The 19,039-nt window shown below is 41.0% G+C and overlaps 1 protein-coding gene across 1 annotated transcript; it reads right to left on the bottom strand.

Moving 5' to 3' along the window:
* Positions 1-1,885: 1,885 nt before the first annotated feature.
* Positions 1,886-18,716, bottom strand: LOC115792143 (microfibril-associated glycoprotein 4-like). The gene is made up of 6 exons (XM_030746556.1): positions 18,620-18,716; positions 17,493-17,645; positions 16,420-16,458; positions 15,893-15,989; positions 15,635-15,802; positions 1,886-2,751 (listed from the first exon to the last, which is right to left on the bottom strand). Exons 1-6 carry the CDS (start codon positions 18,623-18,625, stop codon positions 2,498-2,500), a joined length of 717 nt encoding a protein of 238 aa, XP_030602416.1. The 5' UTR covers positions 18,626-18,716; the 3' UTR covers positions 1,886-2,497.
* Positions 18,717-19,039: the final 323 nt, after the last annotated feature.

The following is a 19,039-nucleotide window of genomic DNA, read 5'->3' as shown; positions in this document are numbered from 1 at the left end:
ACAATAGTCACTTTTGCACCTTGAATCTTGCACCTGATTAAGTATGAAAATACTAAAACTAATACTAACTAAAACTAAGCATGAAACCAAAAATAGAAACTAATAAAAATGAGCAAAACCACTCTGAAAACGAGCAAAAACTAACTGAAATAGAGAAAAAAGTAAAAACAAACTAAAACTAAACTATAACGTAAAATGTCAATGTCAAAGCATATATTAAACAAATATGTAGGACCGCTTTTTTGCATTTGCGCAATATTTCTAAAATTAGAAACATCCTTTCTCAGAGTGATGCTGAAAAGCTAATTCATGCATTTATTACTTCTAGGCTGGACTATTGTAATTCATTATTATCAGGCTGTCCTAAAAGCTCCCTGAAAAGCCTTCAGCTGATCCAAAATGCTGCAGCTAGAGTACTGACAGGGACTAGAAAGAGAGAGCAGATTTCTCCCATATTGGCTTCTCTTCATTGGCTCCCTGTTAAATCTACAATAGAATTTAAAATTCTTCTCCTCACATACAAGGTCTTGAATAATCAGGCACCATCTTATCTCAAAGACCTCATAGTACCATATCACCCCAACAGAGCACTTCACTCTCAGACTGCTGGCTTACTTGTGGTTCCTAGGATACTTAAGAGTAGAATGGGAGGCAGAGCCTTCAGCTTTCAGGTCCCTCTTCTGTGGAACCAGCTTCCAGCTTGGATTCGGGAGACAGACACCCTCTCTATTTTAAGATTAGGCTTAAAACTTTCCTTTATGATAAAGCTTATAGTTAGGGCTGGATCAGGTGACCCTGAACCATCCCTTAGTTATGCTGCTATAGGCCTAGGCTGCTGGGGGGTTCACATAATGCACTGTTTCTCATTCACCTTATTTACTTTGTTTATACTCCACTCTGCATTTAATCATTAATTGATATTAATCTCTGGCTCTCTTCCACAGCATGTCTTTTCTCTCCCCTCAGCCCAACCGGTCGCGGCAGATGACCCCCCCTCCCTGAGCCTGGTTCTGCTGGAGGTTTCTTCCTGTTAAAGGGAGTTTTTCCTTTCCACTGTCGCCAAGTGATGCTCATAGGGGGTCGTTTTGACTGTTGGGTTTTCTCTGTATTATTGTAGGGTCTTTACCCACAATATAAAGTGCCTTGAGGCCACAGTTTGTTGTGATTTGGCGCTGTATAAATCTGCCGCAACCGGTTGGTGGTGAGGGGAGGAAGATGCAATTTTTTTTTTTTATATGTCAATGTCCTAAAAGAAAGGATTAACTATTACAACACTCCAGAATTGCACAATTGTAACAATAGTAATTTAATGAGTGAGCTACTTGCTGACTGACTTCCTGTGCCAGCTTGAATTCAGGTAGTTTGGGCAGGCATGCTCATTGGCAGTGCCTAAGGAGACCTGGATGATCCGTCAGTTATGGTCATTTAGTGATGAGGCTACAAAGCAGAAATGTCACAGGAAAGGACCTATCCCGCTGGGGCACAGACACTGACTTCAGTGTTTAAAATCATAATTTAAACTACCAATGTGGAATAGTTTAGGAATAACACACAAACTCCCCCAGAATGACCAAAGTGTGTCGGTGCTGTAGTGATGTAAGCACCTGTGACAGAATCTAAACTGGAACTGAAGATTTAAAAAACTGGTGTAATTTGGAATAAACTTCTTTTTCTTTATTTGAGATTCAGAATAGTAAAAGTTTTTAAAAGCAACCAAAAGCAGCAGCTCTAAGGAAGAAACTGTTTTATGATTGTTAACATATTGAAGAATTATTTGTCTTTTACTTGATATATTTTGTATTGTTGTCTGTGGACCCCAGGAAGAATAGCTGTTGCTGTGGTAACAGCTAACAGGGCTCTGAATAAAGAGACAAAGAACAAATCAGCTGTTTGCTTCTCATTTATTGTCAGTATGCAGAAGATAATGATTGACATCAGGTATCAGACCACCACCAAACACCGGATTCAAACTAATCAGTGAGACTTTAAAGCTGAGTGTGCTGAGCTGCAGCTGCAGACTGAACCGGCTGAGTGAAGAGAAACCAAACAAAACCTTCTGAGACGGCCTTGTTCTCTCCTTCTGCTGTTGGGAACATCCAAACAAACAGTAAGATCCAGTCACAGTGAGGCTTCATGTGGAGTCTGAGTCTCTCTGACAGCACAGATACACTCAGTGAAACTGAGACTCCCAGCAGAGACCTCTAGTGGAAGAATGCGTTTATGTCATTGATGCAAGAGAACAACATGTGGCATGTTTCTTCATCAGCCCATTGCAGAATGTGATGTTTCTGATGGAAACTGCTCTGTATTTGTTCCCCAGCTGTCCAATCATTTCTCTCCACCTGCAGCTGTTTGACAGCCAGCAGCTGCTCACACTCTGCTGAAATATTCATATGAACTGATTCTTAATGTGAAAGATTCTCTGGGATTACACAATAAAGGAGAGAAAAGAGAGAAATCAACATGTGATGTTCTGCTGTGAGTTTGTTCTGCACATTTACTGCACAGGACGAATCTTCATGCTGATGACCTTCAGGGAGTAGTCATGACCCTTCCAGCTGTGCCACGACACACCAACAGCAAAGAGAGTGCCATCAGCCCCCCAGCGATAAACCCCATTAGGGTTTGCAGCATGACAGTCCTTGTACCAGAACGCCCCCAGATATGATTTGGCACAGTTTCTACCTGAGCTGTCCTGGTCTTTGTCAAACGTGGAGAACTTCTGTCCGTTGTGATAAGCTAGGGAGTCTCCTGCAAAAACACAGATGTACAATCACAACATTACCACTAATCCCAGTCAGACTGCTCACCAGGTGTACTGGGAGTGTTCTCAGACACAGACTGGACTCATACTGTGGAGAAAGAAGCAGCAAGACATTTAATACAGGCAGTCCATGTAAAACATAGACCAAGAGAGAAACAAAATGAAATGAAAAAGTCAAAAAAAAAGATGTTATGCTTGAGGTTTTAATTTATGGAATACTTATTTTTTAAGTGTAGATAATGTATTTTGGGCCTTGCCATTATGGCTAAGTTTCAAGTTGTTCATATAATGAGTAAAACAGGCATAGATATTTGGTTGAAGGTGTGAAAATTTGCTGGTATGGATGTGATATTTTCCAAGAATCAAAAATAGATTAATTTGCTAGGGACTATGCTGTAGTCACGTGAGACTTTGTGAATCTCGGCAGTATCGTCAATGGCGGCGTGACTCTATCAGCAAACATTTGCGTGATTAGCCTTTTTTTTTTTTTCGCCAATTTATAACTAGACAGGCTTAAAACTAAAAAATATAGGTAGTTTCTTAGCCTAACTTAAATTATTTTCAACAATCTGGAGGACGGTGAAGAGGACCTGGATAGTTTGCTGCGGTACATCGACGGGTGTTTTGAGCGAGTCGTCATGGGGAAAACCGACAAGACGCCGACTCCCTCCACCAGCAAAGCAACGCCGTCCACAAAAAGAAGCCGCCCCGAAGATTCCCCAGAGGCAACTTCGCCACCCACCACCAATATTGTGGACATTCTGGAGTCCATTAATAACAAATTGTCCAGCTTTGACGCCCGCTTGGCCCTGGTTGAAATCCTCCACAAGGAGTTTCAGCGGGAGTCAGTCGAGTTCAGCCAGCATCAGGTGGAAACACTGGCTGCTGAAAACGCTGTCCTCAGAGAGTCGGTGAATTCCCTCACCGAGGAAACGACCCGGCTCTCAGAAGAAAATAAGAAAATTAAAGAATCGATTATCGAGCTTCAGGCCCGCAGCATGAGAGAAAATCTTGTGTTTTCAGGTATTCCGGAGAAGGCAGAGGAGGACCCGGAGGCTACAGGCGCTTTTGGGGCCCTGGGGTGCCTGCATTGCAGGGGGGTGGGGTGGGGGATGGGGCCACGGTGGGGTGGTTGGGGGGGACTGGCCACTGTATTTCCATGCCCAGGCCAGTATGTCCTGTTGCTTGTTTGTGTCTATTGTTGAGTGAATGGGCATCTAGGGGGAGCGGGCCGCCCTCTGCAGTGGGGGCGGGGGCGCCAACCTCGGGTGCTGCAGTGCTCCGGGATGCTGTCACCACGGCCCCGGGCTCACCTCCCCCTGCCCTGTGCTGGGGTGTGGGAGGTCGGGGTGCCTATTGAGCCAGCGGACAGCTGGCTCTCTTCTTCCAGGATTCTTCCTGGTCATATGGCCCCTCCCCCTCCCCATACACAAACACACACACACACACACACACACACAGAATACACATCACTGGATGGAGAGGCCACGTGGAGAGCTGCACCACCACTTGCCTCTCCGTTTTAATTGCACTTTAGTCATTATAACTCACAACACATACACACTTACAACCTGATACACATAGGACCTTTGGGGCAGGCATGTTACTCAGAGGTTGATGAGGTGGGGCCGCTGAGGTGGCCCCACTCGGATCCTCGTCACTGTCTGTCCCCAAATTTTATTTGCACTTTAGACATGGAGGGTTTTGGGGGGGCAGTGTGGGCAAGCACTGACGACCAACAGTTGGTGCTTGTGGCATAACTGTCCCCTCAATTTTAACTGCACCCTATACACCTCATTCACTCACAAACATTAACACACAGACCTACAAGTTGGGGAGGAGGATGGGTGGATGGGTCATCTTACACCCCGATTTCTTACGCCTCGCCCAGGGTAGGGGTCGGGTGGTTCCTTGGGGACCGGGCTGGTGGCGTCCTGGGGTCGCTGTTGGCCCTGGGGTGGTTTCCACTTGCCCCGCCTTCAGAGGGTGGGTAGCTATGGATGAATGTGTGTCTTTGTGTATTTGTCACCGTCTCCGTGAGTATGGGTGGGTGAGTGAATGTGTATGTATGGCATATCTGTGTGTGGGTAAGTATGTATGGGCATGTATGAGTATCTGTGTATAAATGTGTACACGGGTGTCTGGGTGTGTTTGTATGTATGGCTGGACCTGGGTCTGGGCCTTGTGCCTTGCCTCCTGGCCGCTCCTTGCTGGTTGCCTCCTCCCCCCTACCCCCCTGGGATGGGGGTGCCTCAGGGTTCCTGGGTGGGGCTGGATGTTCTGGCGTGGGTGCTGGCCTGCTCCCCTTGGGGGTGCGGTGCGGGGCTGCGTTGGCTTCTTCGGCATGGGGGGGGGCTCTGTGGAGGGTCGGGTGGTCCTTGGGTGCCGTGGGCCCTGGGGCCCTGCCGCCGGTCAGTGCAGGGGGCTGGCCGCTGGGGGGGGACTGGCTTCTCATCGCCTTGGGTTCCCTGGAGCCCTTGCTTCTCGACTGGGGGGGCTCCGTCTGAGACCACCCTCTCCCGTCTGCTGGGGTAGGTGTGCGGTTGTCTTTGGACTGAGTGGCCGGGGGTCTTCCTGGCTCTTGGTGGGCTGCTGGTGGCCTGGGGTTCCGGGGGCTTTCCGTACCTGCCTCTAGCTTCTGATGGGTGGAGCTGCAGCGTTTTGCCCTCATTGGTAAGTACGTTCCATGACACAGACACAAACATGACACATACACAAACACCCACTCAATCACAACTCAACAAAATTGTTGGTGTGCGTAACATGCTTTGTTAGTTTTGTTTTTCACACACAAATTTATTTTTGCAAGTATTGATAGTATTTTTTTATGTTAAAGTGATGAACTATCTGATTAATAGACTTGTGCTCTTTCCCCTTTTTTTTTATTTTTTTTTTCTCTCCTTTTTTTGCTCCCTTTCTCTCTCCCTTTTTCTTTTCTTTATTTTCCTCTTCTTCAGCCTGTCAGCTCTGGCTGTTACATAGTATGTGGAAAAATAACTCAGATAAATAAAATAAAGGGTTAAAACATCAACAAGAAGAGCCTATTGAGAACCTATAGAGCTCATCTTGAAATAGCAAATATGTTTGGCACAACAACGCATTCAGATCCCAGTTCTGCTTGCAAGATCTACCAGACATGACAGGCTTTAAAAAAAAAAAAAAAAAATAGATTAACATCTATCTTTATCCTTAAGAACACTTTTATCTATGCCAAGTAATATAAATTTGTCCTGTAAAGAGATGCTAATACCTATTTTTAAGAAAAATGTTTATCTCCAATCCAACTTTATTTATAGAGTGCTTTAAAAGACAACAAAGTTGAACAAAGCACATCCCAGATAAAAGACAGCAATACAATACAGCACAAAAAATAAACACATAAAAAAAATAATAATTTAAAAGGATAAACCATAAAAGGAGTACTAAACAAAAATATAAAAACAGTTCCCTAAATGACTCAAACTAACTAGAGACTGATATTTTGAAATGCCTCAGAGAAAAGGTGTGTTTTTAAATGAGATTTAAAGACCTCTAGTGTTGGGGCCAGCCTAACATAGAGAGGCAACCCATTCCACAGTTTAGGCGCCACCACAGAAAAAGCTCGGTCACCCGGGTGGTTCAGTCTCAACTTGGGGACAGCAAGAAGAAGCTGGTCAGCCAACCTGAGGGACCTTTGTGGGGTGTATGTGTGTAAGAGATCTGTTAGGTATGTGGGGGCCATGCCACTTAAAAATTTAAAAGCAAACAATAAAATTTTAAAATTACTTCTAAAATAGACAGGCAGCCAGTGTAGAGAAGCAAGAACAGGGGTGATGTGCTCGCATTTACGTGTCCCTATCAATAGACGAGCAGCAGCATTTTGGACCATTTGTAAGCGCGACAGTGAAGCCTGGTCAATACCGACAAAGTGCATTACAATAATCAAGACGGGTGGTCACAAATGCATGCAAAACCCTCTCTAAGTCTCGAAAAGATAAAAACGACTTAATTTTGGAAAGCTGTCTCAGCTGAAAAAAGCCATTTCTCACCACTGTGTTTATCTGTTTGTCCATTTTAAAAGCTGTATTGATTTTTACCCCAAGATTGGTCACAACTGTTTTTACACAGTAAGCGGACCCAGGTCAGATGGTGGAACACCTGGGCCACTTAGCCCAATTATAATGACCTCTGTTTTCTTTTCATTACAGTCCAAGAAGTTCAGAGCCGGCCATGCTCTGATGTCCTTAAGACATTCTAACAAAGGTCTAAAAGAGTTAGGGTCTTTACGCTTGAGTGATAAGTAGATCTGACAATCATCTGCATAAAAATGAAATGATACATTATGTTTTCTGATAATGGAGCCAAGGGGAAGTAAATAAATGCTAAAAAGAAGGGGCCCAAGGATGGAACCTTGGGGAACACCACATGACAGAGCAGCAGATGTTGAACAAAATTCTCATCAATATCTCTTATCTCATCAATCCAGAAGATTCTTGTAAGGGAGCAGTTCCAAAAGAAATGCATCACTGTTTCATTATGGTTTCCACAAAATGTACATAAAATATCCAGTTTCAGTTTATTTCTCTGGTTTAAGAACATCTTCACAGGGTAACAGTTGTGAAAAATTTTGAAAGTCACCTCTTACTTTGTTGGTCAGTAGAAACTTTTTAGGTAAAAGCCACGACCATTCCTAGTTGATGTTCTCAAAGGTGTTGTTCCAGAAGGGAATACAGGAAGGAGAGGTGATCGAGTTACTGAGAATGACATTTCAGAACATTCTGTTGGATGCCTTGTTGCTGGTAAGAGAGCAGTCACAGTCAATATAAATGGTGCTAGAATCATTTAGAATCAGAATCAGAATCAGAATCAGAAGGTTTTTATTGCCATATGGGTGAACAGGTTCACAGCATTAGGAAATTGCTGCGGTACTTCGTGCTTACAGAAAAAAACAAATAAGTATAAAAACTATAAGACAATATACAAGTATACAAATTGCAAATATACAGAGATATTAGAGCTATAACTATAACACAATATTACAAAATTACAAAATATACAGTGCAGAGACTAATTTATATTGACTTGTGATGCAGTCTGTACCCTTGGGAGCAGATGCTAAAAGTCTCAATGCACCATTTGGAATAGCATCAAACACAACTGCATATTCTCTAAAGCTACGTTCACACTGCAGCCTGAAGTGCCCCAATTCCGATTTTTTTGTGAAATCCGATTTTTTTTTGCGTGGTCGTTCACATTTCCAAATATATGCGACTTGGATGTGATCTGTGTGTGAACAGCAGACGAACCTGAAAGTGTCCCGCATGCCCAGTAGAGGACGCAATAACGTCACATGTAGCGAGTGCGCTCAATGTTTGCGGAAGTCACACGTTTTCCTTCCCACGTCCGCGTATCGGGACACAGAATAGTGACGTTTGCCGAGTATCAATGACGTGCCGGTCGGATGAACGCGACCTGGCCGTACAGGTCGCATTTGAAAAGATCGGCTACCTATCGGATTTAGCACGACATATCCAAGTGGCCTGGGTCACATTTGAAAAAATCCGATCTGTGTTGTTCAGACTGACATGAAAAGATCGGATACAGGTCGCATGAGGGCAAAAAGATCGGATTTGGGTCACTTCAGGTAGCCTTAGAGGCACAGGTAATTTATCAAAGGAGAATAATTCTGAATATGATAGTACTAATCCATAAGAATTAAGGAATTGGCTAACTAGATATATACCTTTATCAAAATACAGTTGAAGAAAAAGTGTCTTATTTTTATATTTGATATTATTGTTGTTCCAAATATAATATTTATATAGTGAGAAATTGTGTTTGTGACCAGCTTAATAACATCTGCTTATGAAAAAGAGGCAGTCCTCCTACTGAGTTAAAAAGAAAAAGTTGTATAACATTCCAGACAGAATCTGTATTATTATTATTATTATTTTTAGAAGATTCTGAATATATGTAATTTTAAAAGTGACTTTTAGAGACGAAGCTTCGTCTTTAAGAGCAACTTGTAGAGCACTGATTCCACCTTTATTGAGCGTATTCATTAAGACATTTTTCTTAATGAGATGGCTTTTTTCCCAAATAAAATTGATTTATGAAATATCATCAGTGGTGGACAATAACGAAGTACAAATACTTTGTTACTGTACTTAAGTAGATTTTTCAGGTATCTGTACTTTACTTGAGTATTTATTTTTCTGACAACTTTTTACTTTTACTCACTACATTTTTACACAAGTACAAGTACTTTCTGCTTCTTACATTTTCAAAACAAGCTCGTTACTTGAGGTTTAATGCGTCTGAGAAACGTCTGCATTTCCGGTCAGTACGGGAGCCGGCTTTTGATTGTAAGCGTTTTTTTCTTGGAAGTCACAACAACAGGGCGGAGAGACCAGACACCCCACACGGTAGAGGGAGAGGCTCCTCCAACGCTCGCTCGGAGACCGGAAAGAGCCAGAGGAAGTTGCTCTTTACATAGAGGCTGCACGCCGGAACGGTGAGGAAAATAAATGACAGAAAACATGAAGTACAAAAAAAAGTGTCTGCAGTTTCTCACACAGAGTTTGCTAGCTAAAAGAACAGCTGCTGTATTTTAAGGGAGAGCAAAGAATGAGCGATAACGTCACTCAGATGGAGAAAGATGTAAGAAAGAGGTACAGACGTCCTCCAAGGAGATAATTTTACTTTCTTACTTTGACTAGATTTCAGAGCCTGTACTTCAACTTTTACCAGAGTAGTTTTTAACACAAGTACTTGTACTTCTACTTAAGTACAGAATGTCAGTACTTTGGCCACCACTGAATATCATATATATATATATATATATATATATATATATATATAAAATGCGTTAAAATGTTAAATTCGTTATTTTCCCCGTAATTAATTAATCAAAATTAACCGTTAAAGTCCCACCCCTAATATATATATATATATATATATATATATATATATATATATATATATATGACAGTGCGAAGCACAGCTGTCAAAAAGCAGCTGGTTAAACGGAGAACGAACTTTTGCTCCTTTTTGTGGTTTAAGTCTTGAATTCAAAATAAGCTGTTAAAATAAGCATAACATGTTTCAGCATCAAGGAATACACCTGAGTGAATGATTAATTTCCAACTATATTAAGTGAGACATTAACGTTTAATTAAAAATGTTTAATAAACATTATGATGCTTAATTTTAATTTCAGCCAAACCGATTTGCTCAGGAACAAATGAAACACTGAAACAAACCAAACACCAGCCGTTAGCGATCATCTGAGTGAATTATATCCCTGTTTAACTTCCACTCAGCAGCGAAAACCAGCGGGGGGTTGAAAATGATTTTACGCAGTCGGGTGTTCTCTCCGGCTAAAGCGAGCCTCGATAGCCCGGTCAGCAGACAGCTTTTCCCTGTAAATCATTAATCATAATTAACGCGTTAAAGTCCCACCCCTAATATATATATATATATATATATATATATATATATATATATATATATATATATAGTTCACCGGTCTGTATAACCCTTCTGCTTTTGTAATTAAAGATGCCTAAAATAGACAGGTCCCTCTGGAGCCACAAATTGAATCTCTATTCAATTGATTTGATTAAGGGCTTGAAGTTTTCAGATGATCTCACATTTTGGTCCCTTTGAATGGAAATTCCCAGATATTTATTGGTATTTATTGGTATGTCACATAAAGTGCCTTCCATATGGGACTTTATATGAAACATTCACATTTTTGAATTTTTAATGTCAGACCAAAGGCTTTAGAAAATGTCTTAATGACATTAAGTGCTTTTTTAATCTCCTGTTTGTCCTGTGGTATCACTGCCAGCTGACTGATGATAAAATTTTTATTAGCTACAGATAAGATAAGATAAGCTTTATTGATCCCACAAAGGGGAAATTTAAGTCAACAAACCACCCATCCAAGGAATAAACAAACAAGGCAAACATGGGAGATAAGTGTCTGCAGCCTTGCTGCCATCACAGCGAGGTGCTGCCATAAAAAAATGAAACAATAGCAAACATGAGTGGAGTGGGTGAGGAGAAAAAAATCATTTCGTACTGTGCACCTCAGGGCACAAAATGAGGTTGCAAAAACTTCTGTATGGCGTAGCAAGTGCACATTCAATGCATGGAAAAGTAGTAGTTGGAGGGGAGAGATTCCGCTTGTTTTAATTTGGGTTGATAGAATTTGCATTGCCACTATAAAGAAGTTTTTTAAAAAAAGTAAAAATAAGTATGGTGATGCAGGACAACCTTGCCTAAGACCCCTTTTGATGCTGAATCTATACAGCCATTTGATAATTTTATGGAAGCACTGCAGTTTTTGCACAACATTTTAAAACTTTTTTTAAAGTGTTCTCCAAATCCAAATATTTCTAGCACTTTAAACATGAAATTATGTTCAGTTGTATCAAATACTTTAAAAGGTCTAAGAATAAAGTGAAACCATCATCCTTTAATAGATCTGGGTAATCTATGATGTCTAAGACAAGCCTTAAATTGTTGGTTATGTGTCCACTGGTGATAAAACCAGACTGAGTTTCAGCAATGGTTTCATTAAAAGTTTGTTTAAGTTTCTTTGCAAAGATCTGCATGTTTGTGCAGCTGATAGCTTTGTTCCCACTGTGATGAATAATTTTTGTTTATTATCATCAGTGGTTCAGTCAAATGTCCGAAACCTAGGTGTTACATTTGGCCAACCTCTTAGCTTTAAAAAACATGTTAATAGCCTGTGCGATCCTGCTTTTTTCATTTATGAAATATTGTCTGCCAATCAAATGGTGTCCAAACCTGAATTGGAAATTATTATTCATGCTTTTGTCTCCTCTTGGTTGGACCACTGTAATTTGTTATACATTGGTCTCAGTAAAACAACGATCCAATCATCTTTGGATCGTCTGCAGTTGGTCCAAAACGCTGCTGCGAGGCTACTTAAAGGATCCCCTAAGTGGTCTCCTGTGACACCTATCTTGTCATCTCTGCACTGGCTCCCCATAAAGTTCAGATTCCAGTTTAAGATCTTGGTGATCATTTTCAGAGCTCTGAATACATTAGTGAGCTCTTATACCCATAGATAACACACAGACTGCTGAGGTCTTCTGACCAAAATCTGTTGGTGGTTCCACGCTCTAGGCTAAAAACTTACAGAGACTGTGCTTTCGAGGTTGCAGCTCCTAAACTGTGGAATGCACTACATCACACCTGAGATCTGTGGACTCTATTGAAACGTTTTAAGAACAGCTCAAGCCTCATTTGTACAGGCTTGCTTTAAACTAGTGGTTTGTGTGTGTTTTATTGTGTATCACTGTTTTCTTTTTAATTGTTGTAAATCACTTTGTGATTTTATCTAGAAAGGTGCTATATAAATAAATTTTACTTACTTACTTATTTAGTTAATCCATCAGCGCCAGGGATTTGCTGCTGAGGTTTAATCTGTTAATAGATTCTTCAATTTCTTTAATAGTAGTCCAGGAGTTAGATAGTTCCTTTAAATCTTCACTTATTGGTTTAATGTTGTTAACCAGATCCACACAATGAATAACTATCATCTGTGGATGCAGAATCATAAAGGTTTTCAAAGAATTTTTTATAGCATGAAGAGATTTGGCATGGCTCTTCAGTAATACTATTATTAACTATTATCTTTGAGATATAATTATATTTTTGGTGTTGTTTTTCAAGTTTAAAAAAAGTACTGGGGGTTTTGTTCCCCCTCTTTCACCACTTCTTCCTGGAGCAGAAGCTCCTTTAGCCTTTGAAATATAAATGCTAGCTAGCTTAATTTATAATTGTTTTAGTTTCGTTTGTTCTTAAGTGTATGATATCTGTTTCTGATTCTTCTGTTTTGCCTAATTTGGAATGTTCAGAACCTGCTTTCACTAACAGATTTCTGAGCTCATGAATGAATGAATGAAGTTTATTGCCATGTGGGTGAACAAGTTCACACATTGGAAATTGCAGTTACAGAACACCATCCAAATACACAAACACAACACACATAGGGGGATATGTGTCCTCGGGTCATGCAGCCGTTTACTTGCGGCGCTACCTTTGGCAGGAGGAGAAAACAACACATCATGGGGAAGTTAGGTTAAAAAAAAGTCATCTGGTACAGTGCTCAAAAGAGCACTATACCAGGGTCCAAAAAAACCACCTTAGCAAAGCATTTGCACATGTAAAGCTAGGACAGCGGCGGTAGGTGAGGTCAGGTCAGGAGGGGATGCAGACGGAGACGAGAGGTGGGGGCATTGTGGAGCCAGATGCCAGGATCCAGCCAAAACAGTTTGCTGATAGTGGTGGAATTTCATCAGCGGCCGTGGTACACCAGACCCAGCTTCACAAATCACAACGCGGAGTGGGGGAGAGAGCAGCCGCACACAGAGCCCTGGAGAGAGATATGGTTGCCAACCCAAGGCCGGCAGGGGAGCCGAATTCCTGATAACAAATGTTGTTTTGGAACAGGCTGCTTGTTTTTCCAACAGCCTTCAGTCTTACTGGGAAACCATTCAAAAATCCAATATTCCAAATTCGTTGATTGCCGTCCTCACTGTGCAGAACCGAACTATATCTCCTGATCTAACCCCTCTCGCCTGCGAGCTCGCTAATCTTGCGGCTCAGGTCCACCAGGCTTTGAGTCTGAGTTTGTACGGCTCTGCTAAGCCCTTCCACCTGGGTCGGCAGCCTCTGCAGATGTCGAACCGCCGTCCAGATTTTCTTAATTTGCCAGTAAAGCAGGTATCCACCGAGCCCAAACAGAGAAGATACCGCTACCAAAAAGCCGAATATGTAAGCGTCTTCCACGTCTTCCACTCCAAGGGCTGAGAAGCACACAGGTCTCCACGAGCTCCAAGAGTCGATGACGTATCCAACCGGGTCTGTTCCACTCGGACACGCAGGCTCCCCTGTCCCGGATCTCATAGTGGAAAAAATTCGATCAATGATGGAGAATGCCCAGTTTGCCAGATCCATGGTTCAATTTTGTTCTTATTCGGACAGTGTGTAAAAGACGCTCTCACAGCAAGCAGCAAGCGGAGAGATGGGGAGGGCAGGGAGAGAGAGATAGTGCGACCGTCTCCGACAAGAGCAGGAAGAGAATATTCTAATAATTACCAGTTATTCCTGTATGAATTTTGGATGACAGCTATTGTCATGTACTACTGTGGCAGGCGAGGAAGAGGACCCCAAAACAGGACTCGGAACGCGTGAATTAAACTTAAGCTTCAGCTTTGAATATAATATACAAGTTTCACTTTTTGAATGGAATTACTGAAATAAATCAACTTTTTCTAATTTTATGACCAGCACTTGTATTCAGAAAGCCATAGTCAAACATTCGTTTTCAGCACCAGTGGAGCTATGAAAGGCCTTCAAGAAAAAAAAAACTACCCAGCAAGATGATGTCACTTCCTGTTGCATTAAAAAAGTGATAGTTTATGCTTACAACATGGTGGATAGGAAATGCTTTTAGCAGCTGAACATTAAAACATCTGGATTATGTTTTTGTTGTGTATGCTTTTTACGTGATTCCTGCAAAGCCATTACTGGAAGGAAACCCACTCTGGGACACATTAAATGCATGATATAAGTGTAACTCTTCTGGATTATATGCAAAAATTATCACTGTCAATCTAATCAGGCCTGATTCAGAGTTCTATCTGTCCTACGTAAATAACCGAAAATCCTCTCTGAACCTAACCTGACATGCACCTCGAGAAATGTAACTACACGTCCACAAAGACTGTGATTACTGCCAAGGCTTCAGAGGTGCTTTCCAGTCACATATGTAGGCCCCATCACTCAATTAACAAGCAAGAGTGGCATTTAGTGGTTAGCATTAGCTTACTAATTAGCATTAGCACCAGGCTGAAAAAAATTCTGGCTAGAACCTTGTAGTTAGCATGGTCACTGATGACGGCAGATAAGTAAGTTGTTTCTCTGCCATTAGCAGCGCATACACGAGGAGTGATTGACAGTCAGGGGTATGGTGGCCATCAGGAGGTTTGGGAGGTTTCCAGAATGGGCGGTCGTTTCCAGGCCGAACCGGCCGGTGATCAGAATTTTTTTTAACCCGATTAAACGCAGCAGCGCTTGCACTGCAGTTCTTCCAGCCAAGCTCCCAGGCTGAATTTCAACCCCAACCTTCCCCTGTTGACAGTGCTAAGACCCTCCTCCTGGCTCTGATTGGTTGTTTTTGACCTGCAGATGGCAATAGTAGCTCAGGGAGTAGTAGCTCATGTCACGCCATGGAGAAAACAGATTTTTTTTTTTTATCAAAGTTACATACTGCAGCTTTAATCGGTATAAGAGAGAACCTTGTGGCTTTAATTCTTACTGCTGATGATTATTTGCCATTTTTTTCAGTTTTACACATTTAGCTTTGTGGTTTTGAAATATCCATTTTTACAAAGATTGTTGTTGGTTTAAAAACAATATAACTTTATGTATTGTTTAATGAAAGGCAGAGAAAAGTAAAGACTATTGTGATGAACTTTGAATAATTCTTTTACATTCTGTGATAAATGATGGAAGTCATCCAGGAGTATTAAATAAAGATGGTTAAATTTTTTTATATCTAGGTGTTTCCATGAGAATGTGATTTTTCAGATCAATTTGAGAAGTGATTTTGATCATGTTTCACATTTTACTGTGTCATGTAGTGTGGGGCACTGGTCTTGGTCTCAACTTGGACTCGGACCCTAAAGTCTTGGTCTCGGTCTCAGGTTAGGTAGTCTTGACTACAACACTTTTTTACACTTTTTCATCTTTTACAAAGATAAAACAGAGAGATTTTCCTGTATAAATAAAGGATAAATAATAATAATAAAAAACATGGCAGATCCTAATCAGAGTAGAATATTTCCCTACCTGCCCCTCCATCAGTGAATCCAGACACAGACAGTTTGTATCCATAGTACTCTGGATCAATGGAGAATGAGGAGTAACGAGCAAACACCTTGTTTCGATCAAAGTCCTCCATGTCAACCAGCAGCTCGTACTTTCTAGTATTAGTGATGTGGGCGATATTCATCAGACCTGAAAGAAGCCAAAAACATGCAGACAGTCATCTTCTAAACCTTTGTAGTTACACATCTTCCTGATTGTTAGTGTGGATTAAGCTCTTACCGAGCCAGTACTCTCCAGCAGCATTACCAAAGCCCATCTTGTACTGATCCCAGGGTCTGTAGAAGTTCACTGAGCCATCCATCCTCCTCTGGAACACCTGGGGGAGGAAGACCAGCTGAATACACAAGATATCTGACAGGGGATGAGGTGAGGGCCATCAAAAAAGCTAAATCAGGGAACAAGGGTTTCTCCACCAAGTGCAAAGTCATGTTTTACATGGAGATCAAATACTTATTTCTCTCAATGACATGCAAATCAATTTAGAACTCTAATGTAAGGAGTTTTTTTTTTTTTAGATTTGTGGTTGATATTCTGTTTCTCGGCATTAAAATGAAACTACCATAAGATTAGAGACTGTTCATTTCTTTGGAAGTGAACAAGCTTTCAAATTCAGCAGAGGTTCAAATAATTATTTCCCCCACTGTATGCAGGCTTTAGAGCAGCATGTTAGTTAAACGTGATTCAGCCCTGAAAATCACGATTTCTCCTTTATTTATGAGCTTATGAAGGTTCAAAAACACACTCACCAACCACTGTCCTCCTAATGACTCCATGTCACAGAACACCTGCGCGCACGCACGCACGCACGCACACACACACACACACACACACACATTATTTAAAACATCCAGAGGTGTTACAGCCTTTAATATTGAAGCTGTTTGATTAACCTCCACCAGTCAGCTTCATACTACTGGCTACTGGCTGTAGCTCAGTAGGTAGAGCAGGTCACCTACTGATCGTAAGGTCAGTGGTTCGATTCCTGGCTACTCCAGGCTACATGCCAATGTATCCTTGGGCAAGATACTTAACCCCAAGTTGCTCTCCGACCGTCCCGCCGGAGTATGAATTGTGTGAATGTTAGTTAATTAAAAGCACTTAGCTTAGTAGAAACATGGAAGTGCTTGTATGAATGGGAGTGCATGGGTAAATGTAAAATGTGTTGTGTAAGCGCTTTGAGTGCTCTGACTGAGTAGAAAAGCGCTATATAAGAGGTAGTCCATTTACCATTTACCATTATTCCTTCAGATACCAATCAGCAGTCTGCCCTCACAGCAAAACGCTCAGTCATTCAGAAAAAATCTTGAAATTTGTGAGCTTGCTGCTTTTCTCTAAATATAACCCCCTGAGACTCGAGCTCCTGTTTGCAATGGATTTTTAATTTCTCCTAGATATTTGTGATTAGATGGACCTGATATATATATAAACTAAGCTTCCTCTTTGGACAGGAAGTTGTATTTTGTTACATGGTTGTTACATACGTTTATGGAAAAAAAATGTCCTCAGATGTGGACAATGGGATTATTTTATAGCATAACACAACAAAAACAACATGAATTAACAAAGTATAAAACACTATTAAGCACAATGACGTATAAGGTGCAGCAAAGCCAAAATGTAATGTCCCCATATGTAGATGCAGGGTCTCAGGAAGCTAGATTTCACATTTTACAGTTTCTGACTGTTGATCGGCCAAAACAAATCAAACTGAACATGTTAACCTGAACTTCAGGGAATCCTGATGGTATTTTATTCTGTTCGTAACATGTGGTGCACTAAACAGCCAGCTGATCATCAGAGGAAATAAACTTCAGCCTACCAGGACAGCAGACGTGGGTCCAGTGGGATAAATGGTGTACACTCCACTGGGTTGGCTAGCATCTATGTCATAGATGTCACTGCAGTCCAGAGGGAGGATGAGAGGAGCAGAGCTTCTCAGCAGAGAAACCAGGAGGAGGAGGACTAGCAGCAGCTGGAACAGAGGAGGTTCATTTCAGTCAAACCAACAAAGGTCAGTTAGTGGATTTATTATGGACAGTGTTAATTTTGACAGCAAATTTTGATTTAGTTTTAGTCATAGTCTTTTGACGAAAATGTAATTTAGTTTTAGTCATAATTTAGTCATCTGAATAGTTTTAGTTTCAGTCTAGTTTTAGTCGACGAAATTAGTCTACTAAATCTACAGTTGATTTAGTCGACTAAAATATAAAGGGTGTAAAATGTAAATGCTTTTTCTTCAGTTCCCTTGAATTAGTCATTATACACACTTACACAAAATTAAACATTTATTAAAATTTATGGAATATTATTAATAATATTAACATTAGCATTTCACCTGCTTCCCACACACCTGATCATTAACACCACCGTACTGAGATAATACAAGTGTTTTACAGCAGGACACGCTCTGAAAGGTACAGGGCAGTGTTCAGGACTAAATTTAGGAAAGGCTAATCCACCGCGGTCTGGTGATTTTCTCTAAACACAAATGCTAAACTGGGAAAAACACTTTACTCTGCATGACATTAAAATGCTGACCTTTGCATGGAGATCTGGGTGACTGGTTTGCAGATGTTTAAGATTTGTCGTGTTTTTACCCGAGATAGTCGCCCCACATGGTTTACACATCGTTTTGTTTGTCACGCTAACAAAGAACAAATGTGTCCATACATCGGCTCTTCTCTTTCTACCTGCTGACATTGTTTACATAACTTAGTTCTATCGGAAAGAAGGCCAAATTGCAGGCTAGTTTTTATTTAGTTATCTCATTATCGTCATGAAAAAAAGGTTCGTCGACGAAAACTATGACGAAAATATTTCGTCAACGAAATTAACACTGATTATGGAGACCACAGTGACACCCTCAATAAAAAGAAAGGGAAGAGGAAATTAAAAACGAACTGCAGGTGAACACGAAGGGTCAGGTGTGTAAAATTTTAAACTTACCTTCATTACTACGTTCTGCTAAGGTGCTCAAATGAAACTCTGATGTCTGTGCGTTGTTTTTATAAACAAAGTTTAATAATTCACCCGGCAGCTGCTGGTTCACACCGATAAGAGTTTTTGCTGAAAAGGCTCTTCAGGGCTGATATCATTTGCATTTGATATCTAAACATGTTCAAGAACTCTGGAAAATTTGCACATGCATCAGGTCTGGTGAAAGTCTAAGTATTTTAATGGTATCGAGCATGGCCCTTCCAAAAACCTATAGACATGCTCCACCACTGTGTTCCACGTGCATGTATAAAATTTGGTTCACATATATGCAACAAGTCAAGATACACAAAAAATCTTCATGGAGTGATGCCCTACATCCAGCAGAAATTCCACCATTTGTAATTAATAAGGCAATTTTAGCCATTCCCA

Source organism: Archocentrus centrarchus, chromosome 14 (assembly GCF_007364275.1).
Source record: "Archocentrus centrarchus isolate MPI-CPG fArcCen1 chromosome 14, fArcCen1, whole genome shotgun sequence".
Lineage (NCBI taxonomy): Eukaryota > Metazoa > Chordata > Actinopteri > Cichliformes > Cichlidae > Archocentrus > Archocentrus centrarchus.
The sequence above is the reverse complement of the archived record's forward strand: the minus strand, read 5'-3'. Positions and strand labels throughout refer to the sequence as shown.

Bases quoted from the DNA above. Each gene is read 5' to 3' on its own strand.
- LOC115792143 (XM_030746556.1), bottom strand. The intron at 15,990-16,419 runs GTGAGTGTGTTT...TTCCTCCCCCAG, and splicing joins CATTAGGAGGACAGTGGTTG to GTGTTCCAGAGGAGGATGGA. The intron at 2,752-15,634 runs GTAGGGAAATAT...GTGTTTTTGCAG, and splicing joins ATTCACTGATGGAGGGGCAG to GAGACTCCCTAGCTTATCAC.